This window comes from Papilio xuthus, unplaced genomic scaffold (genome assembly GCF_000836235.2).
Source record: "Papilio xuthus unplaced genomic scaffold, Pxut_1.1 DF827756.1, whole genome shotgun sequence".
Lineage (NCBI taxonomy): Eukaryota > Metazoa > Arthropoda > Insecta > Lepidoptera > Papilionidae > Papilio > Papilio xuthus.
The window spans coordinates 8,177-31,772 of record NW_013530893.1 but is presented as its reverse complement, the minus strand read 5'-3'; the positions used below and the strand labels follow the sequence as shown (position 1 = coordinate 31,772).

Here is a 23,596-nt window from a genome sequence, read left to right as displayed (position 1 = left end):
ACTAAACCTGTTTTATTTATTTAAACTTAGAAACGGCAAAAGTTGAATTTGAAACATTCGCCACACGTAGGTGCTATGTCTGTATACATCCAATCAACTCAATATTGTATTACTTGTGTATGTACTCACCTCTCGCCTCTCACCTCTCACCTCTCACCTGTCGCAGCAAAATAAAACAAGAATCAAGAGTACATCCTTTATTTGAGATAACGTATACGATTTGATTAAACATGTTCATGAACAACTACACTACATAGGGATGTGACAATTATCTTCATATTCCCATCACAAAAACCTTTCTTGCAGGAGAAAGAGACAGTAACAGCAAGCGCGCTCGAATAATTCGCACAATTCATCCGCAGAAACATCCGCAAGAAATACTAAATAATTTGTTAAAGGTTCTGTGCAAATAACATGTCTATGTAGTAACACATACACTTTGTCTTGGACAAAGTTCTACTTACTACTACTAAGTATTGTACTAAACCTAGTGAGGAGAGATGACGCGAGATCACATTGTAACATTGTCCCTCCCTCACACTGACACATGTTAACTATGATACGCATCACTTCCTACAAATATAATACATTCATATAAAGTTAACTTGTACATAGAGATTGAGGGGGGGAGGAGGGAGGGGGGGAGAGGGGATTGTACCTACATCATTACATTATATCGATGTATAACATAGAAACATATAGAGATTGCGACGCACACTTACACAGGAAGTTGTGAGCGACATGTTTGTGCTGAAAAAGTATTCAAATAAATACAATAGGCGGAGCGCTCAGGAGAGAAGATCACAGCATCACTGTCAGTACTTACAGTACAAAGGTTAGAGACGACGCGACATTACGAAATAACAAACACTGCTTAGTCGAAGTCGAACAATCATCAAAATCTGACAAAACGTAACAAATGTAAATAAAACTAAAAAATCCTAAACATAAATTCAATAAATAATAAATGAAAGTCCAAGACGACCGAGCACTCGCCCTCCGGATTTATCTATAACATGAAGCGACCACTGGCCACTCCCAGTGGTCGCATCCTCCTCGCCACAAAGTGCGGACTTTTCCCTTTCCCACTCTATCGTGGAATTAATGGGAAAGGGAAAAGCACTTGGAATAGGCCGTAGACAGGAACTTCGTGATGTAGGCACATGTCTGCAGAGTGGTGCGGAGATGCAGACCACGAGCACGTCGCCGGCTGCTGTACTGGAGCAGGCTACGTCTGTCGGCGGCGGAGGAGCGGCGGTCGGCGGTCGGCAGTCGGCGGTCAATTCTATTATTAAAACTTAAAAAGAACAAAGATGTTATTATTTGTTTATATAAATAACGGTGTGCAACGCGTGAGGAGGGAGCGGCGCCTCACCGCCGCCGCGGTCGCTTACATTCTACATTTTCAGTAAAATAATATAGTAGAGCCAGTGTAGTAAAGGCGTTTTGACAATTTTTAGTTAATATTGGATTATTTGTAAAAAATACCTTAACAAGTTTAGATTTTGCAGCAAAAAAAAGGTGGGTCAGGGATCGCCTAGGGGCGGTGCAGCTGCAGGAAGCGGTTCAGCGTGTGGGGCAGAGCGTGGCGCGGCACGGGGCGGCGCGAGGCGAGCACGGCGCGCGCGGCCAGGCAGCGCAGCGTGGTGTAGCGCAGCGGGCAGACGCGCGAGCCGCGGTTCAGCGCGATCAGCTCGCCCGCGCAGTCCCCGAACTTGTTGGGCTGGTCGATGTGCGCGCCGCCCTCCAGCAGCCGCTCCACCAGCTGCCGACACAACGACAACACGGCGCGTGTACTCTCCTCTATACCGTACCTCGTCCCGCCGCGGAGACGTGCAGGGCGGACGCGCTCACCTCCGTGGAGAAGTTGTACGGTATGGCGGCGACGTGCAGCGGCGTGGAGCGCGCCGCGTTGCGCTGGCAGGGGTCCGCGCCGCACTCCAGCAGCAGCGTCACCACGCCCACAGACGGGAACACCGGCTGAGGACCGCGACAGAGTGCACTCAGACCTTCACCTCGAGGACGGTACGCGCGAGAGGGCGACGACGTGCGCGAGACTCACCGGGTCCGGCACCTCGTCCGCGAAGTACGTGGAGCGGACGACGTTGAGGCGCGACACGGCGAGGTGCAGCAGCGTGTCGCCGGTGTGGGCGCTGCGCACGTCCGCGGCCAGCAGGCGGCGCACGCGCGCGCACACCGCCGCGCGCTGCGCCCCGCGCGTCTCCGCCAGCAGGTGCAGCAGGTGCGTCACGCAGCGCAGCGCGCGGTCGAACGTCTCCGCCTGCTTCTTGTGCACTGGTCGCGCGTCCAGCGCGCGCCGGCACGAGGGCAGGTGCTCGGCCAGCAGCGCGAACACGCGCACCACGTCCACGTGCCGCGGCAGCCCGCGCGCGCGCTCCAGCCGGCTGCCGTGCGCGTCCAGCAGCAGCCGCGTCAACGCGCTCGCCGTGTGGCACGTGTCCGTGGACGAGTCTGCGGATACGAGCACCTCAGTCGTCTCATGTGCGCGCGGCGTGCTCGCGCCCGCGGCCGGGGAGGGCGCGCAACTTACCGCTGAAGAGCAGCGAGTCCTTGTGGAGGCGGATCTGCAGCGCCCAGGTCCACAGGTCGATGCAGCGCTGGTAGCGGAACGCGTCCGCGTACGCCGCGCCGCTGCGCACGCAATGCGACACACTTTACATCGGCTCGGGCGCAGATAAGGTAACGTATCGAAGGACGAGTTCCGGGAGGAGGGAGGCGACCTACCGGTACATGAGCCTGAAGATGGTATCCTTGTGCGCGGGGCCCAGCACGCGCTCGGCCACCAGCAGCGACTGCGTGCGCACGGCGTCCACGTCCAGCGCCAGCGTCTCCAGCTCGGCCGCGGTGCGCCACTCGCGCACGTTGCCCAGCGCCGGCTGCGGGGGCCGCTGCGGCCGCTTGTCTATGTACGGCCCGTACGCGTTCCGTATCGCTGCGAGACATACGCACACACCCGGCTTGCGTTATACAGTTCTACCTCACATAGCTCCCTATCTCTGACGCAATCGGACCTGTGGCGCGGCGCCAGGCGAGGAGCGTGGCCGTCAGGTCGTTGAAGTCGTCGAGCTGCGTGGCGCCGAGCAGCTCGTAGGCGTCGGCGACGCGCGCGGGGCAGAAGTGCGTCGCCTCGGTCAGCACCGCCACCGCCTGCGCCGCGCCCTTGAGGCAGGCGAGGCGCAGCGCGTCGTCACCGGAACAGCAGACGAGGCGCGGGTTGGCACCGTGCTGCAGCAGCAGGCGCGCCGCCTCCACGCGCTGCTCCTGCACCGCGTAGTGCAGCGCCGTCTTGCGCTGCATGTCGCACGCGTCCACCTTGGCGCCGCGCCCCAGCAGCAGCTTCAGCAGCCGCGGCGACTGCACCGAGTTGATGAGGCACGTGCCGCCGTTGTGGTTGGGCCGGTGGATGTCGGCGCCGCGCTCCACCAGGAACTCGACCGCCTCCACGCGCGTCATGAAGCAGGCGGAGCGCACGGGCGTCGAGCCGCTGTCGCTGCAGGCGTTCAGATCGGCGCCCGCTTCCACCAGCGCGCGCAGCACCGGTACCCGCCCGGCCACCGCGGCGCACCACAGCGGCGTCACCGTGTGCACCGCGTTCTCCTCGGCCACCTCGAACACGCCGCGCTGCTCCAGATCCGCCGCGCACACGTGGATCAGGTACTCCACGATCTCCACGTTGCCGCGCTTGCTCGCCACGAACAGCGGCGCGCAGCCATCGCGCTTGCGCCGGCACAGCTCGGTCCGCTCCTCCGGCCGCATCCTGCGCACACAACAACCACTGACACACCGGCAGAACAAGACACGCTGCTCAACACAACTTACACATTTACCTCAGTTTACAATATCAACTGTTGAGAGACCCGACACTAGTGTTTTACAATATAACTCAACTAGTTGAGGATATATTGTAAAATATGATTAAAATTTATTGTTGTCAAAATTATGAAAAATACTTTTTCATCAATTGCTTGATGTCAGGCTTTATCCACTTTAGTATTTTATATTATTTTTAATTAGTACCTATTTTTGTGGACCTTCTGGAAAACCCCTGGGCTCCGCAAAGCATACTTTGAGTACAGCTGGTATTGTGAATGAAAAAGATGCTTTTGTATAATAATCAATTAGCACAGCACACTTAAAAAAAAAACAAACAATAAGAACAACCAATAATGATGCAAGTCTCTACATCAACACACATCATCAATAAATATTTCCTAAATGTAAAGAGTGTTGCAATACAAAGTTAAACAAAGAAAATACCTCAATAATTATAAATACATTGGCAATCAAACAGCATCATATATTTTTGCGTCGTATTTACACAATGCGCAATAATTTACTTTCGCTTTTGTTCATGTCAAGAAGTGTGTATATTTTACTGTTATTTAAAAATATGATAATTAGCATCAAATAGATCATTACATTGTTAAAATATTACTCGTATAAGTGAAAGTATATGTAAACATTGTTTTATTATTATTATTAAATATAAATAAATATAATATTAGGCCAAGTGCACAAAACTTACTTCTCGAGCTCATTCCGGACCTTCGTGGAGAGGCGCGCACCTGCGGGGCTGACTTTGCACTCCTGCATCAGCTCATTGAACACTGTATCATGGCTCTTATTATCCAAGTTGTTGCTGCCCACTGATTTGCCGGCGTTCGAGTCATTTTTCCACATTTTCAATAGCACAAAATTACTTCTTCCTTTCCCTCTTTAATTTTTTTTAATAAAACGCGTATATTTAATTATATTCACCTATGCCTGAAGCGAGTACCAGACAGCACCTTCTACCTGGACTCAAAACAAATTGAAATTCAAATTGGCGACAATATTGACGTCAATTGTCAATGTTATTGATTTGCCAAAATGTTAGCAGTGTGACCAGATTTAGGAAAATTTTGTGAAGGAGACATTTACATTATATACTCTGTAGGAGATTCAAAAAAGTTATTTTATTTGTTAATTTATTAATTCAATTGCAGAGTTATTTTGCATGGACTTGTCAACACCCTGTCCTCAGCGGTATTTCCGAACAGTTACGACTTAGGGGCCTTCAAGAAAAGAGCATACACCTTCCTTAAAGACCGGCAACGCATCTGCGGTTTCTTTGGCGTTGCAGATGTCCATGGGCGTCGGATAAAATAATATTAGGTGATTCGTGGCGCGTTTGCCCCCTTCTCCTATAAAAAAAAAATGAGAACCAATAAAGGACCTTGTGACACTTTTTTGACATTGATAGAAGGGCGCTAGTGAGCTATCAACAACAATTTAGTTTGACTTATGCCAACCGGATTTAGAATTTTTTGTCGGTCTTTACTTTATGTCAATTTTATTGTTGTTATTTTGAATTAGAGTTTAAGTAAAATGATGTTGACCAAATTCAGACAAAGCCAAAGCGACATGGTTTAGAAATAAGTCATTATTGATTTGCTGGTTCAAAAATCTCAAGAATATGTTAGATGACGAACATGATGAATTACCACTGGTCTCAGTCGGCAGTGGGAACTACAACTTGGTAAGTACATTAAAAAGAAATAGCTAGAGCGTACTATTTTTCTACCCCATCACAAAACACCCGGTGGGATCGTAATGAAATGTTTATCTTTAAAAAAACAAAACCGAATCCATTTGGTTAATTTTTGTTCTTATGTCCATAAAAATTTTTAGAGTCATTTTTCAATGCCACCTGCCGATGTGCTAGCATCGCAAAGGGCTCGAGAACAAGAGTGCGAGCGGGAACTGAGACTGCTCCGAGAGCTGCATGCTGCAGACAATGGCAAGTGTACCTTGGAGGAGCTGCAGAGTACGCCCAGCAACTCCAGCGAGTTGGACGAACTATTATTAGTAGAAGCTAATGATGCATCAACTAGGCATGTGTCAGTCAAAATGAGCGACTTCATAACTCAACTCACGGCACATTTGCCGGAGGGTGATTCACAATTTTTAAGGGACTATCTAGAAGTACTACAACATGAATCGCCAGATATAACAAAATTAGTCAACAAAGAGGTAAACATTTTTAAATTTAAGGAAAATAATAAGAACAAAAATGAACAGTATTAATACATTACATAGTACCATAAATTAATTTAATGAATAGTCTGTTAGTTTGTATACATCTTGATGAAATAATCATGTATGTTTGTAGATGTTAAGTGTGATAGAGGCGGGGCTGGCGGGGGCCTGTGGGTGGCTGCAGGGTGCATCGGTGTGCTGCATTGTGTGGTTGTGTGCGCTGTGCCTGGCGGGCGAGGCAGGCTTGCGGGGGCGACGTGCCCTACATGCTCAATTGCAACATGCCACCACACAACAGGTTCTTATTGAATGCACAATAAAATGGATCAATTACACATATGTGCTACTAAAACTTTGCAAGATAAAGTAATGGCAGTTATTACTATAGCACTACTAACCAATACACTAGTTAAAAACAATTTTAACCTTCGGACAAGCCATTGCTTATTTAAAATATTATTGCATGATAGTTGTTAGAGGTGTCGCATGTGATGTGCGGTGCACTGCAGGCGCCGCACCTCCTGCTGCGGCTGAGTGACGCGCTGCGCGGTCCTGGCGCCCCTGCGCGCCTCGCTGACCACCTCGTGCACCATGCACTCACTCAGGTATGCCACATTTATTGCTCAATACTCTTGAAAAATTAAAATTATAAACTTGGACGTCAAATAGTGTGAGAGCCAGGGCTCCGATGCGGGTTCGTGGCGCAGCCTGACGCACGTGCAGTTGGCGGGGCGCGCTGCGGCAGCGGGCAGGCCTGCGCCACGCCTCGCGGCTCCACGGAACCGCGACCACAAGGACGCCATCAAGGTACCATTGCCGTTGCACTACACCAATCAATAATCTCTCAAGACTTTACTCACAGTGAGATAAAAAGCTAGACTATTTTGATGTAGGAGTAAAAAGTTTATAATGTGTCGAGTGCAGATGGCGGTGGCTGTGTGCCGGTTGGACCACCTCTGCCGCAACAACAACAACAGCAGCGGAAACACTGCAGAACTTAAGTAGAGACATCACCCGTGAGGCTCGTACCCTAACTACTACTTCCGGTGCGGAGCTGAGGCTCTGCGGGCTGCGGGACAGTCACAGTACTTGTTGTTGCCTCAAGTGGCCCAACTCTTCTGGAAGTATTGGTGAATGTGAAAAATGTTTTAAAAGCTAAGCGAAATGAAACAAAACCAGTTTTTATAAATGATTAACTTTATCAGTCTCTGTCAGATGATTAGCACAGAACAATTATGTTATGGAGATTACTTTGAGCACATTTTTATACATCAATAAATGTATTCAAATTCATGTTACACATAAACTACTCAACAATACGCCGATATTAAAAACTTTAGCACCATACATATTGAAGTGGCAATACAATATCCACCCCATGTTAAAAAATACATAAAATCGATTAAAAACGCTAAACTGCGATTATGACTTTTATATAATTGTAGAAAGAAAGCAATTGAATGCGTCAGGCCCGAGGCTAGGCGTGCGGCAGGTCGAGACCGAGGCGCGCCAGCTGCAGCGTGAGCGCGGCGCCCACCAGCCGGCGGTCGTAGGTGCCGCGGCACTGCCATCTGCACACCACACATTACATCTGTGCCATCATTACACATGCATCACATGTCTTATTAAATCAATCATATGAAAAAAAATAAGATTCATTTTATTTTGATCGTTGCTCTTTCCTACATAATATTCGCAATAACCGGCTGCAACTGTGAACTGTGCCCGTAAATGACTCACCCCTGCGCGTGCAGCAGCGCGCGCGCCGGCCGCTGCAGGTCGCTGGTGAGCGCCTCGAGCGCGCGCAGGCCGCGCCCCGCCGCCGCGCGCCGCACCGCCCCCGCCAGCGCGCGCCCCACCCCGCGCCGCCGCCACCTGCCGCCATACACCCGCCCTCAGCACACGCCCCGCCGCCGCTGTCGGAGTGTGTGCTGTGTGCTGTGCGCGGTACTTACTGCGTGTGCACGGCGAGCGCGTGCAGCCACCCGACCTCGTGGTCCAGCGCCAGCTCGCCCGGTGCCCTGTACGCAGACACGCTCAGCGTGCCCACCACCTGCCACCGCACCACACAAATGTTCATTTATTTCTCCCCACCACCACCGGCCCACGCCCGCCCTCACTGTTATGAAATATATACAATAATAGTGCTTTCTATTAAGTAACAAAAAAAAATGATCAAAGTATAAAAAGTTTCCTACATATGCAGCTTTGTAATATTTTGCAATAGAATAATAATATGATAATAGTTGTGTAAAATAGCTGCCGGCATTATTTGTGGTCGCGTCACAGAGCTTGTTCACATTGTCACAATAAATACCTAAATTTGACTATATGTGCTCACTAATTTACACTATCAATTACTGAGTCGCTTTCCTGTTCAAGTTTTGGGTGGGTTGTTTATGAAGTTATGAACAATTCTACTTTAATAAATTATTTTTCCTTTTACTATTTGTAGAGTGTGCGCAGGAATTACATAATATAATTCTACCATAGGACGTTTAACCATACGGCGGGAATCCATCCTTGTGTACTAGAGGAACCACGCATTCTAATGAAAAGGTTTGATTCATCATTCCTCTTGCATTCAACATCATTCAAGTTGCCGGCATCTGTTTTTCCGTCCAAGTATGATGTGGGAGCCTTCAAGAGTAGGGTGAATAGGCATATACTAAGCTAGCATGTATCATCTTTCAACCACATCAAACAAAAAAAAACACCATCACTTTCATCAGGTGGGATTGTGGGCATGTTAGCATATTCAATATAAAAAAAAATATTTTTTCAAATCAGAGAATATTTGGGAATATTTAAAGAAGTTTTAATAACAGGGAACATAGAGAAAGAATATAATAAATCAAATGTATAAATCTTCTAACCTTAGAGTGCACATCATGTTGTGTCGGAGGGCAATGTTGCAGCTCGGTGTAGATGGGCACGGGCCCTGGGGGCGCGCCCAGTCGCAGCGGCCCGCGCGCCTCCGCCACCAGGCCAAACATCTCTCCGCGCATCCGCTGCACAAACCTCGGCACTATGTATTTCATTGAAAAAATTGCTGTAATATTAATCAATGTGGTTTGAATGTTACCTGTGCGTGGGCAGAGGCGAGGGCACGGTGCGCGACAGCGACGGCGGCCGCCACAAGCGCGGCTGCGGCGGGCAGTAGCAATGCGCAGCCCGCCGGCGCCGCACCGCAGAAGATGAACAGCACCGCACTGCCCAGCAACACACATTCTAGAGTCAGCTGCAACATATGCACACTCCTTACAATCTACAACTTCCTGCATTCAACAAGAGGGTAGCAAGGGTGGAGGCTGGGAGCAGGGGGACCTTGTGAGAATCGAAAAAATGCTAAATAGTTATAAAAACCAAATCTCAGATACACACAGAGCTAACTCAAAAACCACTCATTATTTCATTAAAAAATTGCACCTCATTGATGCATTCCTGTTGAAACAAGAAAATAATTACTACTAGCCCTACCTTTTAATCATCAATCATCTTGAGCAACATGGAGCTTACAATAATTGGTTGAAATAAATTAAACATTGCTTTAAAATAATTGTTAATCTTAAGAAAAACAACTTCGTGAATACCTCTTGAAACAGAAAGTATATGAATGAATCCCACTGATAAGACAGGAGTCCCATCTGGATCAGTTCGGCACGTTGTACTGCGTCCCCTTCACGGGCTCTCCTTATTATTATCTCGCAAGACATTTTTCCTTACTTTTAAATAATAATAGCTTCAATTCATAGTGCCAATTATGCTATAAGTTATTGTTTGCAAAATATTTAACTACAACTTATAAGCGTTCTGTGTTCTATGAAAAGTTTCCAACGTTTCAAAATAAGTTTTTCAGTTTTGGCTTTTTTGCTGTTTGATAAGTAATTTATAGTAATTCTGTAGCTGTAAAGTAAATTTTGTATTTCTTCTTCTTTTAATTACTAGTGGACCCCATCGTTTACTTTCGATGATTTCGCCAACGTCTAGGTTGAAGGTAATTGAAAACGTAAAAAGAAAGAAATTCTGTATTTGTTTGGAATCGGTTTGGACTTTGACATTGACAGTAACTTATTGCCCAAGACAAAATAAAGCTTAAAAATGTTGCCACTCCAAACAAAGTTATTGCAGCAGCAGCTTCCACATCTAGTTCGCGGTGAGTTCAGGAACGATTGTGAATATCCTCTGAATGTGCCGTGATATCACGATAGGAATGCGTTTGTGAATTCACGCCACTAATGTGATGCCGCCATAAGGTGGCAAACATTAATAGACAGATCTAGCTCCGCAGAATCCACATATCCTTTCCACACGTACCTTATAACAAAAGCGTGGGATGGGAACCAGAACCAAGATCAAGCCTCCGGGTAGATATTTTTCAGTATACCAACACATCATATACAATATTACCGCAATTACAATAAAAGACAACGTTTTCATCTCGACTACAATGATGTGCCAATGTTAAAATAAATTATTTATTTATTAAGACAAGACCAACTCGGAATTCCCAATGTAAAAAACGAATAACATTTATTTATTTTTAATTATTCAAATTACCTTTTTTCACAAAATAACATGTTTTATGTTTGTTAAGAGTTTTTAAAGAGTACCATTGAAACAGTATCGGTTTTGGCGTTTCTGGCACCCTGGGCGACATTTTTACGGTGCCCCTTTTTTACCATGACTTTGGGGGTTGTGTGGGACTCGTGGTATTCGCAACTTTTGGCCCACCTTTATGACCCATAACAAATAATAACACCAGATGTCTGTGATATCTGCGATTTTGACAATGATTAAAAATGTTAGTAAAGCTTTGTAACACTGACTTTAATAAATAAATAATCAATTAATTAATAAAATACGACCGCATGCCGCCTGCCGTTGCGACCCGGCGTCTTATCGCAGGCCCAGCTCGCTGTCCTTTGTGCCCGCTGATAACACCGACCCGGGTGTCATATCACATATGTTTATTGCGCAGCAAACCGTTGCAGGAAAAGCTTTTCACATATTATTCACGTTATATAGCATAAATATTTATTAATTGTTACTCCTCGTTGCAGTGGCTTGACTAGACCTTAGTCAATCACGCTGCACCAATGCAGGTTGGTTGACTTCACGCATATCCGTGATTTCTTCGTATATATATTCGTATGTACAGGTTGCACCACGATGTTTTCCTTCGCCGTAAGAATGTTACATATTTATGAAATTTTAAAATCGAAAATCACAGTGACATATGACAGGGATCGATTCTGAAACTTATAGATTACGAGCCGATCGGGACAGGCACTTAACAACTGCGTCAACGTCGCTCTTTCATTCTCAAGGGATGTGATTTTTATTAGCATTCTATAGAGGATAGCAAATCAATATAAAGGCTCAAAAATAAGCAAGACTTGAAGACACATGAAACCATTTTTCTGCTATCCTTAATAAAACAACAAAAATAAGTAAGTACTATGGATATCGTTCTTGAATTTGACAAAGAGTCGAAATGTATAAAACAGGATCTCGAAATATTGCAAGAAAATTTCCTTCGTTGTTAGAGAAATATTGTTTTTGTAGAGATTGTCCGCATTCGTAAATCAATTATCATTCATCGGAGGTTGCGTTGCGCGCCTTAGTAAAATTCGGATCACCACGAACTCCCACAACGGACGGAAAGTCTTATTGAAAAATTAATACGAATTTTTATTTATTCTTTGTTGTTATACTGACTAGCTGCTTTTGTTTCTTTAATATTTTCAAAGGTCACAGACGTTTGAATACACTTGTGAGAATAATTAATGTTCGTTTTGGGGCATAAAATTACAGTTCAGTCCATGAAATGAAGAAATGATGGTGTCTTGTTTTACAACCAGCGCTTGCGCATGTAAGCAATATGAGATTGCTGTGCGAGCGAGATGGTCCCTTGCTATCCTTCTCGCACGTCCGCCTTGCAAACTACAACACAAACCAGTCGAATGCTAAATTACTAGTCGCTCTTGCTTTACTGCTACTTGCTAAATAGTGTATTCAATTTGTGATTGCGTCAAGACGTTTTCGTGGCAATTTCGTGTGTTTGTGCTGTTTGTTTGACAGAGGGTCGACAGAGAAGAGAGTTATTATTACACAGTGAACTGGGAGGAGTACTCAGGTGAGTGGCCACTGGCATCCGCGTAGGGCTGCGTGTTTGGCAGGCTGTGGCCACAGAGAACATCTCGCGTTTTACATCTCGCAACGCAATCGAGGCCGAGTGCGGAGTGCGGCGAGCGCCTTATCCCCTTGTCCGCGACCCGCGCGCTTTGTTTACGTTAATAACATCTCAGCTACTTTATCTTGTCGTTTTAATTTAAACTAGCTGTCGTCCGCGACCCCGAACGCGCGTAATTAAAAAAAAAACTAATTAGTAGCCTACGTGTTCCTCCAAGCTATTATATGTTCTACATCAATGCCAAATTTCATCGCTATCCGTTCAGCCGTTCTGATGATACCTTCTAACAAACATCCGTCCATCCATCCAATCATTCGCATTTATAATATTAGTAAGATAACAACGTTATCTTTTGAAAAATGGTATTTCCAATATCATTTAAATGTAATTTAACCGAGACATTTAACCGCTTTATTATTTATTGTGGTCTTCTGTGATTGTATTTTCGTACATACAATTGCAATCATAAAAATATTTTTATGATTTAGTACAAGTAATATTACTTCAGTAATATTTATTATTTAAAAAAATGTAAAAGGCAAGTACGAAAAATTGCGACAAATAATTTTTTAGGGCAAGGCTCAAGACGAAGTTAGGATTAATGACACACACGCTTACATACCATAAGGTAGCATGAGTTAAGGACGTAGGTTGGAGAGCGATGGTGTAGTCGTTCACGATGTTCCACGAGTGAAAAACATATGTCATGGACGCTTCCAAACGATGAAGATATAAATGATAACTTAGTTTTCCAATAGAAATATGTAGCATCCTAATTGCTAGAAGCCAAAAAGGGCTGAGCTTTATTTAGTTGCGAGATGCAAGGTAGCTGGAGCAACGCAAACGAAGGTGACTGTACTCTGTACCATACACTTATTCTGCATGCATTTGCAGCGCAGCGCAACGCAGCAATCCTGCTCTGCTGCTGTGACTGTGACGCATACAGAAATAGCGCCGTGACTTTAATCATCGCTTTACTAACATTTACCAAAATATCCAGATAACCTCTTTGCACCCTTGTCTTAATTCATTTTCACAAGAATGCAGTATAACTATGCGTTTTATTAAATAACCAGCAGCCCACAGGGACTTCGACAGCGTAAAATTTAAATAATATAAAATAAAAGGCCTACAATAAGCCCGCGTGCATTAGCTCTACCTTTCCATCGAACGAAATCGGTCCAGCCGTTCCGTGGATAAGCCGGAACAAACGTAGTGTTGCGTACAGACGGACAGACAAAAATTTTAAATATTGTTTTTTTTCGTAAAACAACGCAAATAGTTGGTGTCGGCTTCATTTCGTCTTCTACCATTTCCGATATTTTGGTTTCGGGGTCTTTAGTGATCCGCGCCGGACGCCTAGGTTTGTTAACTTTAGACGTTGTTATTATATATTTAAAAAAAAAAACAGACCGGTGGTCGTGATAGCTACACGTAATCTGGACCGGTGTGACGTCATCACACTGCGCGCCATCTATACAGAACTATAATAATATCTACGTCTATATTTATGCTCCTAGGAATCCAAGAGGAAAAAACATGTACCTATATAAATAAATATTGCCTTTCAGTATGCTATATTTATAACAAAATTGGTTATTTCTTATGATATGACTAGCTATCGCCCGCCACTTCGACCGCGCGGTATCAAAAAAACATCGAGATTAGTTAAACCGTTCTGGATATACCTTCTAACAAACATCAGCCCATCCATACATCCAAATTTTCGCCTTATATGATATTTAAATAAAGAAACAGAAAATAGATGACGTTAGTTGTATCCACTACAACCTCAATCAGTTCATTGTTTTGATTTTGTTACAGTCGATAAATGTAGAACGTAAAGGCCCAGTATTTCCCGCGCGAACAGGTTTTTTGTAAGTGATAACGTATAATATGCACAAAAAAGGTCGACATGGCGCAGTATCGAATCTCCGTTATTGATTGGAAACAAATGATCACTGTCGTATAAAATGAGTGTCATATTGCTCAGCAAGCAGCAGCAACTGTAGGCAGAGAATTCGTCACGGCGCGGTGCACCATCACACAATCACGTCACATCAATTTGTATCAAAAGCACACACTAAATTAATTTAATAATTTATAAGCTATGTTTATATAAAGTGGGTTACTCGCAATCAAACTGCGTAAGCAATTTTGCCAGGCATGGTTTAAATAAAAGTGTAACTTTTTATGAATAAATTTATCACATAAAAAGAGGCCTCTTAATGTTGCGAAATATTTCCATTACTTCGGCTTCATACGAGTACATCTCTGAGTGAAATGTTTTCATCAATATAATGTATTCGTTGCGTTGCACACTTTGTTTATCTTGTCACACATCTGCAAATTCTGCGTCCCTGTCGTAAACGAGCGTACTACGTGTAAAAATTACTACTTTTTATAACGTCTATGGCGTGATTTTAAGTGCTCATTTCGAAAAAATTAAAACTTTGTTTTGTATTATTGGCAGACATATTATTATTTTAATTTGCGTTTCGTGCGATTCCCTCACAGATATTAAATACGTGAAGTCTTGATTAAACTAATTTGAAAATCACTTTATTGGTATCTGTTCTGAGCTCGGAGCATCATCTCAATGTTAGTACACAATCAAGGAGATGCCGAATATGTGACGTCAGCACCGCGGCACGCGTCCCGCGCGCCGGTCGTCTATATCTTCATTGCACAAACAATTTCGCGCCTTGACTTTGGGTAATTTAATAAAATATTACTACCATTAACGCCGTGCAAGTACATCACTCAAATGTCCTCAATCATCTCAATATCAGCGTTCTTTCTTATGTGCTACATTCCATCCTTTTTTGGTACACTTCGCAACACAAAGTAGGAAATCAATTTAACTTGTTTGTTATTGTAAACTCCATTTAAAGATTTATTATGTGGTTCAAGGGGAATGGCGTCAGTTCACATATTAGAAGTACTAACAGATAGCAGAATATCGCACGTGTTGACATATTGTGTACGTGATGTCATCATGTTGCGTCGCGTGTCATGTGCGGTGGTGCGGTGATACAGTGCTGAGTGCTGCTCTGTGGTCGAGCCGGGCCTCGTCCTCTTCGCTATTTGCTCTTACTTATGAACACGATTACCCTTTACCCTTGAATTCAAGCTAAGAAAACAATATACAACAAATTGTTTGATGTAAGCATCGTTGCAACTATATACTAAGAAATGACCGCGTGCGACTGGACATCTCCCTCGCCGGGTCCTAGCCGGTAACTCGGTAAACTAATACATCGTGAATCTATTCCATGCATTGTCCTGTTTATTTACAACTAACACACCATATAGACATTCCGTTCTAGATAATTGTTAGCAACTTCCTTCCAAGTTGTTTGTCGGTTTCGCCTCGGTCGTGGCCAAAGATTTTGTTCATTTTTTTGGAATATGGCGAATTGATAACACCATTTGGAAGTCCCGCGTGTCAATAGTGTTATCGCTATATTTAGTTACGCAGCTGAATTGAGCAAAATCACCAATGTAATTTAATATCAATTTAGATTTTTCAATTTGTGTTATATATATCTATGTATATACGTAAATATGTAGCTACTGCAAACTTGAACTAGTGTTTTTGAACTGTGTTGTGTGCAGTATATATCCGATGAAGTTTTTGGTTTACTACTAGTAGTTGTACCTCAACGTACCCACATGTTTGTGCCGTATGTAAACAACAGAGCAATGTCAGGGCTGACCCGCGTGCCTGCGCGCGTCATCTCTTACCGCCGCGCCACACCGCGCCACGACGCGCCGCCCGCCGCCCGCCGCTGGAACTTACGCACATCTTGCTATTAATAATACATTAATTTAAGGTCTTATTAATACAATATGTGTTTCATACATCACATGTTGTGAAAAATATATAAGCGACCAACAAGCGTATACAATTCCAATATAACTACTTGGGATTCTCGCCTGTAGGTATGTATGTACCTACATGTTTACACGCATGCATGATGCACTCGAACAGCACATTACCAATACAAATCTCGTAGGTTACTCGAGTTTCTCTCACGAGATTTGCCTCTCGCACATTTACGCATAGAAGTGAAGCAGAATTCAGATTCTATTTCCTCTTCGCAATCGCGAACTGAATCTGTATCATCGGTTTGGCGCAATGAAACTGTATCAGTTTCATGTCAAACAGCGCGTTAAATAAATATCTGCGTCATGTGTTTACAATAGGGCGATAAATTATTGCCATTGCCTAGAGAAGAACAGTGTACGAAACAGTGGTCGTGAAGATGAGGCGTTGCGTGGTATTCCCAAGAGCGCGACTTGGCTGTGGGCGCGGCGGCGCGGCGCGGGCGCAGGGGGCCACCGCCCGCCGCCGCTCGCCGCTGTCTGTTATTACCGTCAGTCGAGCTGAACCTGTCGCGTACCTCGGTGCGGCCGAGTGCAGCTGTCGCACATGACTAACATATCACATAACGAGCTTAAGTTATAAAACCACCACTAACTCGGACGTAAGCAGAAATAAACATCGAATCTCTTTTAAGGCAATTTATATGAAGCGATATTTTCTATATAAATTATTGAAATAACTATTATTATACAACATTTAAATAAATCTCGTTAGCAGCGCATCTTCAGTGGTTAATGTTATCTCCTCCACAACATACTTAAAATGATTGTTTTGCAGGAACAATGGAGACACGGAGATAGCGAGCGCGAGGGCGATGGCCACGGCACTCGTTGTGTTGCTGGCGGTGGCGGCCGCGGCGTCCCCCGCACCCTCCGCACCTCCATTAGATGTCACCACGCTTCTAGAAGATATGACGTATGAAGTGACCATGACCACACTCCTACCTGAGAATGACACCGTTGTGGAAATATCCACCATCGCCGCGGATGACAACATTGGGAGTACAAGTGTCTCTCTGGCGGGGCAGAGGGGCGACGGAGAGTGGCGATGTCCCCGCGGCTGCGAGTGCGCTGCGCTGGCCGAGGGCACCAGCTATAACTGCTCGCTGCCCAGCGGCGTGCTCGCCTTCGACGAGTACGGCGACGGCATCACCTTCAAGTGCCAGGTACGTAGCGTGACCGCGATCTCCCGCTCTCTCGCAAGCCCAAGTTCATTGGGATCTGCATGCAATTGTATGTGCGATATGCAGAGCGGAGTGTTCCGGTGCGCGGAGCTGCCTCTAGCGGCGAGCGCGGGCAGGCTGGGGCGGGGCGCGCTGCAGCCGGCGCTGGGCAGCGTCACTCTGCGCGGCTGTGCGCTACCCGCGGAGCCGGTCACGTGCGCGCTGTCCCGCCGCGGCGGGCGCAACACCACCAAGCTCATCGTGCAGGCGCCGCGGACCCCGCTCGACCCGGTGCACCTCCGGGGCCTCGAAAACCTAGAAATGCTGCGCATTACCGATCTAGGTACCTTTGTAATACTTGTCTTTATTAAATTAAAAATACTAACTCCTAATATGCCAACACAAAAAAATCATGTGAATATTCGCGGTCGGGTCGACTCTGTCTTTCCTGACTGTGTCACTAAGATGTCGCGTCGCGCGTGTGGTGTATCAGAGGGTGCGCCGACGGAGCTGCCGCTGAGAGCGCTGGGCGCGGTGCCGCGGCTGCGCCAGTTGATGTTGAACGAGGCGCAGCTGCAGCTGCACGAGCCTCTGCCCGCGCTGCCGCTGCTGGCGCTGGAGCTGGCGGCGGATTCGCTGGCCGCGCTGCCGCCGCAAGCCTTCCGCGCGCTGCCGACCCTGCGCCGCCTGGGCCTCTGGGCTAACGCCCTCGCCGACTTGCCCGAAGATACCTTCGAAGGTACACTCGATGGCAATATGTCGATTCGGTGACGATCGACATCATGTTACTACATGTAGGCTGCGTGTCTTCTTTGTAAAAACTAATTAAAAAATTAAAATTTGGTGAGTTGTCTGGTTGGCGTTCACTGCAGGCCTGGAGGAGCTGCGCGAGCTGAGCTTGAGCCAGAACCGGCTGACGTCGCTGCCGGGCGCGCTGCTGAAGCGCACGCCGCGCCTTGAGCGCCTCGACCTCTACGCCAACCGTCTGCGCACCCTGCCCGCCGCACTGCTCGCCGGACTCCGACACCTCGTGCAGGTACTTCCTCTCTACACCATACCCTTACCTTACTATGCACTCGTTACTCTCGCTGCGAGGAGTCAAAAATGATCCGGCCTATTCCCACACAGGTGCGGTAATATTTTCAGACGTCGTCAGTCGCTTTGGCGATTCGATAAAGAATGCTGTGGTATCCGTAGGTGCGGCTGATGGACAACGCTGGAGGGCTGACGCTAGAGCCGCGCGCCTTCGCGGAGCTGCCCGCCCTGCGCGAGCTGGACTTGAGCCGCAGCGCGCTCCACGAGGTGCCGGGCGACGCGATGGCGGGAGCGCGCGAGCTGCGCGTGCTGCGCCTGGCGGGCTGCAAGCTGCGCCGCCTGCCGCCCGCACTGCTGGCCGGCCTCGCGCGCCTCGAGACGCTCGACCTGTCCGGCAACCTGCTCGCCGACCTGCCCCGAGGACTATTCTCCGATCTCCAAAACCTCAATGAACTCAATCTCGATGACAATATGTTAACGACCCTGCCGAGGTAAGAAGCCCCGAACCTGTACTTACTATAATATTATACTGTGCGTCCGTAATTCAGAAAATGTTATCGTCCGGGCGGGCGCGACTGGCGCACTCCCGCACGTGGAGCACGCATCGACCCGCCGGCCGCGGTACACGCTCGCCTCCTCTGCAGCTCCTGCTTCCTCGGGCTGCGCAACATGGACACGTTGTCGCTGAACCGCAACCGGCTGGCGGAGATAGCGGTCGACGCGTTCGTCGGCGTGCGGCAGCTGCAGCGGCTGTCCCTCTCGCACAACCTGCTGGCGCTGGGCGCGAGCGAGCGGGACGGCGAGTCCGGCGAGTACAACCCGCTGGGCACGCCGCCCTCCGCCTTCAGCGCGCTGCCCTCGCTGCGCCGCCTCGACCTCAGCCACAACCGCGTGGCCGCCCTGCTGGACGACTGGCGCCTCGTGCTCGTCTCCCTGCAGCGCCTCGACCTCTCCTGGAACACCATCGCACTCCTCGACGTGAGTCTATCGCTGCTTTATTTGGCAAATATAAATCGATCTGTGAAAAATTTTTAATTTCAAAAATGATCGATCGAAGTTTTTTTTTCCTTCTCCTTCTCCAAGACATGTGACGACTCGTCTGCCTCTTCGAAAAGTCACATCGGGTAAACCTCTAAATGTTGGAGTTGACCTTCAATTATGATTGAATTGACCTTCAGTTATGTTCTTTTGGCTATTATTTATATTTGCTGGAATTTTCCAAACTTGTCTTTCTTTTGCAGTACACAAATTTGAATTTTCTGAGTTCGGGAGTGACGGTCGATCTCCGGCACAACAACATTTCGACGGTTCTGCTGCTGGGGCCGACTGATGGCAGCGCGGTGTTCCTGCTGGACGACAACCCCTTCCAGTGCGACTGTCACACACCGGCGCTGCGGCAGGCGCTCGCCACACCGGCGCAAGGCGGCGGCGTGCAGCTGGTCGCCCCCGCCGCGCTCTGCGCCGCGCCCTCCGAGCTCGCCGGCCGCCCCCTGCTGGACGTGCCGGACGACCGGCTGGCCTGCCCGCTGCCGGCGCCGCCCTGCCCGCGCGGCTGCACCTGCCTGCTGCTCCCGCGGGCCCTGCGCCTCGACTGCGGCCCGCTGCCCGCCCGCCTGCCCGACCCGACCACGCACGGCGTCGACCACATCGAGCTTCGTCTGCGAGACGCCCCCTCCGACCTGAGCTCCCTCCCCGGCGTGCGCGCGCTGGACCTCGCCCGCCTCAATTTGACCCAGCTGCCGGCCATCGCGCCCGGAGTCGAGGTCGACCTGACCGGCAACCGGCTGAGCCGCGTGCCGGCCGAGCTGCTCGCCCACAACAAGCTGCGGCTGGCGGGCAACCCGCTGGCCTGCGACTGCGAGCACGTCGCGGACGTGCTGGCGCTGCAGCGCGCCGGCGACAGCCGCCTGCAGAACTACGGGGCGCTGCGGTGCGCGGACGGGTCGGCGCTGATAGACGTGCACACCGACAAGCTGTGCCTCGAGCGCAACGCCATCGTGCTCGCCGTGACCCTGCTCATCGTCGCGTTCGCGGTCGTCTGGTTCTGCTACCTGCTGCACCGGCTGGGCCACGGCGTGCCCTACTGGGTGCTCGGCTGCGGCTGCTGCTCGCCGGAGGACGAGGACGACCTCGGCAAGAAGTACCACGCGTTCGTGTCGTTCGCGCACGAGGACACGGCGCTGGCGGAGGAGATGGTGGCCGCGCTTGAGGCGCCTCCGCACTCGCTGCGGCTCTGCGTGCACTACCGCGACTGGACGCTCGGCGACTGGATCCCCGAACAGATCGCCACCTCCGTGGAGAGCTCGCGGCGCACCGTGATCGTGCTCTCGCGCGCCTTCCTCTCCTCCTACTGGGGGCTGATCGAGTTCCGCGAGGCGCACCGGCGCGCGATGACGGACGGCAAGGCGCGCGTCATGGCGGTGCTCGTGGGCGATGTCCTGCAGGACCCGCGGCTGGGCGACGAGCTGCGCACCTACCTCGCCACCACCACCTACCTGCACCGCGACGACGTCCGCTTCCTGCCCAAGCTGGCGTCTGCGCTGCGCCCGCGCCGCTCGCTGCTGCAGGCGCTGCGCCGCACCGCGCGCCCCGCGCCCACCTCCCCCGCGCCCCTCGCGCCCACCTCCCACGCGCCCCCCGCGCCCCCCGCAGTGGACAAGCTGATCGGCATCGCTCTGGAGGGCAAGCTGACTCAGGAAGGGAAGCTCATCAACGCAGCCTTCACCGCGCCCTCGCTCTAGTTGTGGTCGGGCCGGCCGCTCTCCGGTCGACACAAACTTCAGAGCAACGATAATTGTACATGACAATTAAAAATACTTGCGGATAAATGTTTTACGTTTTTGGTCTGAAAATATTGTGTTTTAAAGTCGGTTTCGCTGTGATCTTAGTGTGGTCGTGAGATGATAATAAGGTCGAAGTAAATTAACTCTTCCATTTTCCAAACGAATTATATTATAAGTACCAGTATTTCTAGTCAAGGGCTCTTGTATGTGTTGCGCTCACGTGATGAACCACAAGCAATGGCAAGGAGAGTGTAATATATGCAGCAGGAGTGACGTCACCCACCGAGCATTCACCTCTCCGATACGATGTCACGATGTATGCGCGCGGCCGCGTCTTGTCCTCTGCCATACCTTTCATAACTATAAAATATTTGTAAATTAATAGAAGGCAACTAAGTGTAATCGAATATGGAGCAATAACTAGTTATAGTGTTGTCTAGTAATTTCTTTTCTTATATTTCGTGTTATTGCAGAGAGCGCGTCGAGCAGCTCCTGCTACCAACAGCACTACTCTTGTTGTTGATGTTACTATAAAGGTTGCATGCACTTGATCGTCAGACATCCGCAACATGTCACTGTGTCACCGAACCAAAGCTGCGTGCGCACTCATGACACGTACGCATGTTTGACCGGGATCAAATTTGTATGACTAATTTTATTCCATTTGATATGTAAATATTTAAGTGTTTTCAAATGTCTTTATTATAAGATTTTTTATTTTTTACATTTTGCATTTTAATTAAAGCAAGCAAAAACAATGTATGTAACGAGTTTATTTAAGTGCATAAACTAAATCCTAAACCAATAACTTCAACCACTACGTCTTGATTCTTTTCCTTCGTGTTTTATTTCCCACATCCTCCCCCCAAGCCATCGTCATCTGTAGGCGGAGGAACTGTTACACGAATCACAGCTACTGTCATACATTGTGTAACATCTGCCATCATTGGAAAATACTAATACGAATGTTTAGATAGATAGATGTTTGTTTGAACGTATCTCCACAATGGCTGAATGGATCTTGATTAAATTTGGCATACATATAGAACACAGTCTGGAATAGTATTTTTTTTTTTTGTTAAAGAATGAATTGATCTACAAGCGGCAAATGTCCAACTAAATCATCTCTCTCACGCATTAAACTGGAATGATACAACAAAACAGTATACTATACATGTTATATAAAACCCATTCAAACGGTAAAGTACTGTTGACCGAAAAATTTAAGTGAAGTGTTAAAAAAATGGTCTTTTTTTTTAAAAAAAAAAACATTTTCGGCGGCTCGCAACATCAGCAAGAGGGAGGGGGGGGGGGAAGTCACCGATAACCTTGACATTACATGACATGACCATTCGCGAGTGATAAGCTCCACCACACTCTGTCCAACCCGCGCCTGCGTTTTTATTATCGCACCACTCACCTAGAAAGGTAGGTAAAGGTGGGCAACTTTTAATAAGATATATTAAAATATATCACTTTCTACTTCTATTCAAAGCCCGAAAATAAAATTTTTAAATACGTTTTTTTTTTTAACCAATTGTTGGCGCCGTTTCTGCTGCGCCCTAACAGATGCCGCTGTAGCGAGATATCGTTTAATTTAATCACGATGTTAAGATACTGTGTCTCGCTACAGATATGCTTCCCGGAAGTCGGTAATGTTTGGTTTTTTTTTTTGGTTCGGTGTTATCATTGCGTTTCTTTGGTGGTTATTGTTGTCGTTGCGATTTGTAGTTTTCGTTCGTTTCGATCAGCGTTGGTCGCGCGTGGCTCTCTCACAACTAATTAGCATGTAGGGCCGCGGCGTACCTCGCACGCCGGCGGCCCCTCACTGGAGCCCTGCGGGGCGACAGCATCTCGTTGGCGAGTTCGCGCTTCCGCAGGGCCTCTCTTTTGGCCGCCATCACCTCACGTACAAAGGAGGCGACGGCGGCTCAGCTTTGTTCGCTGCCGACCATCGAAAGTATGACGGCCGGCAGCGACAAATCCCGTCCGATAGCGCCAGTGAGCGTGGCGCGTTGAGCGTCCCAGCTTTGTCCAGGTCGCCGGACGCGCAATGGTGGCACCCGAGACACGACTCAATTCCCACAACCTCACAGGTAGGTAGGTTTTTTTTTTTGATTTTCCACCCGAAAGTACACCGTCCCGGGTGGGAGTATATTATCATGTTCCACAATTTTTTACATGTCCTTACTCGTTAAGTTAATTACAATTTGTTCTCAAGGTCCAGGCAGCAGTCTTCCTAAGCGATTTGATACTATTGTCTGACTGCTGCCTGGGCACAGTGCTCCTCATATCTAACTTAATACTATGCCATATAAATACTTATACTTATTCTATATAAAATAATTACTTGTATATAGTTACTTACAATATAATTTGGAGTTTAACTATATTCTAAACAGCATTAGTGTAGTAGAAAACAACACAAGGTGACATAATGTTAAATTGAATTAAGTTAAGTTTCATTACAAAAGAGAAATAAGATAAAAATA

General features: G+C 47.7%; 4 protein-coding genes across 13 annotated transcripts; 2 read left to right on the top strand and 2 right to left on the bottom strand.

The window, feature by feature from the left end:
- Positions 1-184: 184 nt before the first annotated feature.
- m-cup (ankyrin repeat protein mann-cup) lies at positions 185-4,877 on the bottom strand. 3 transcript variants are annotated; one of them, XM_013310308.1, is made up of 8 exons: positions 4,547-4,877; positions 3,033-3,778; positions 2,746-2,953; positions 2,552-2,652; positions 2,063-2,472; positions 1,855-1,980; positions 1,489-1,765; positions 185-1,297 (listed from the first exon to the last, which is right to left on the bottom strand). In XM_013310308.1, the coding sequence occupies exons 1-7, from the start codon at positions 4,699-4,701 to the stop codon at positions 1,538-1,540; spliced, it is 1,974 nt and encodes a 657-aa protein (XP_013165762.1). In that variant the 5' UTR covers positions 4,702-4,877; the 3' UTR covers positions 185-1,297; positions 1,489-1,537. The 3 variants fall into 3 exon arrangements, with proteins under 3 accessions (XP_013165762.1, XP_013165763.1, XP_013165761.1); XM_013310309.1 differs by adding an exon at positions 4,039-4,097 and having other exon boundaries at positions 185-1,765; positions 4,547-4,624; XM_013310307.1 differs by having other exon boundaries at positions 185-1,765.
- Positions 4,878-5,301: 424 nt separating this feature from the next.
- LOC106116296 (uncharacterized) lies at positions 5,302-7,687 on the top strand. 2 transcript variants are annotated; one of them, XM_013310072.1, is made up of 7 exons: positions 5,302-5,539; positions 5,692-6,033; positions 6,173-6,337; positions 6,510-6,644; positions 6,709-6,846; positions 6,964-7,169; positions 7,485-7,687. In XM_013310072.1, exons 1-6 carry the CDS (start codon positions 5,477-5,479, stop codon positions 7,042-7,044), a joined length of 924 nt encoding a protein of 307 aa, XP_013165526.1. In that variant the 5' UTR covers positions 5,302-5,476; the 3' UTR covers positions 7,045-7,169; positions 7,485-7,687. The 2 variants fall into 2 exon arrangements, with proteins under 2 accessions (XP_013165526.1, XP_013165527.1); XM_013310073.1 differs by lacking the exon at positions 7,485-7,687 and having other exon boundaries at positions 6,721-6,846.
- LOC106116297 (uncharacterized) lies at positions 7,135-10,121 on the bottom strand. The gene is made up of 5 exons (XM_013310074.1): positions 9,633-10,121; positions 9,125-9,280; positions 8,916-9,050; positions 7,995-8,092; positions 7,135-7,610 (listed from the first exon to the last, which is right to left on the bottom strand). Exons 1-5 carry the CDS (start codon positions 9,753-9,755, stop codon positions 7,517-7,519), a joined length of 606 nt encoding a protein of 201 aa, XP_013165528.1. The 5' UTR covers positions 9,756-10,121; the 3' UTR covers positions 7,135-7,516.
- A 1,271-nt stretch (positions 10,122-11,392) lies between these two features.
- Positions 11,393-21,921, top strand: LOC106116294 (protein toll-like). Of its 7 annotated transcripts, XM_013310070.1 has the most exons (9): positions 16,604-16,705; positions 16,738-16,758; positions 16,902-17,289; positions 17,374-17,629; positions 17,780-18,025; positions 18,159-18,322; positions 18,484-18,812; positions 18,966-19,299; positions 19,563-21,921. In XM_013310070.1, exons 3-9 carry the CDS (start codon positions 16,939-16,941, stop codon positions 21,060-21,062), a joined length of 3,180 nt encoding a protein of 1,059 aa, XP_013165524.1. In that variant the 5' UTR covers positions 16,604-16,705; positions 16,738-16,758; positions 16,902-16,938; the 3' UTR covers positions 21,063-21,921. The 7 variants fall into 7 exon arrangements, with proteins under 7 accessions (XP_013165522.1, XP_013165519.1, XP_013165518.1 ...); XM_013310068.1 differs by lacking the exons at positions 16,604-16,705; positions 16,738-16,758 and adding an exon at positions 11,393-11,492; XM_013310065.1 differs by lacking the exons at positions 16,604-16,705; positions 16,738-16,758 and adding an exon at positions 11,788-12,178.
- The last annotated feature ends 1,675 nt before the right edge of the window (positions 21,922-23,596 follow it).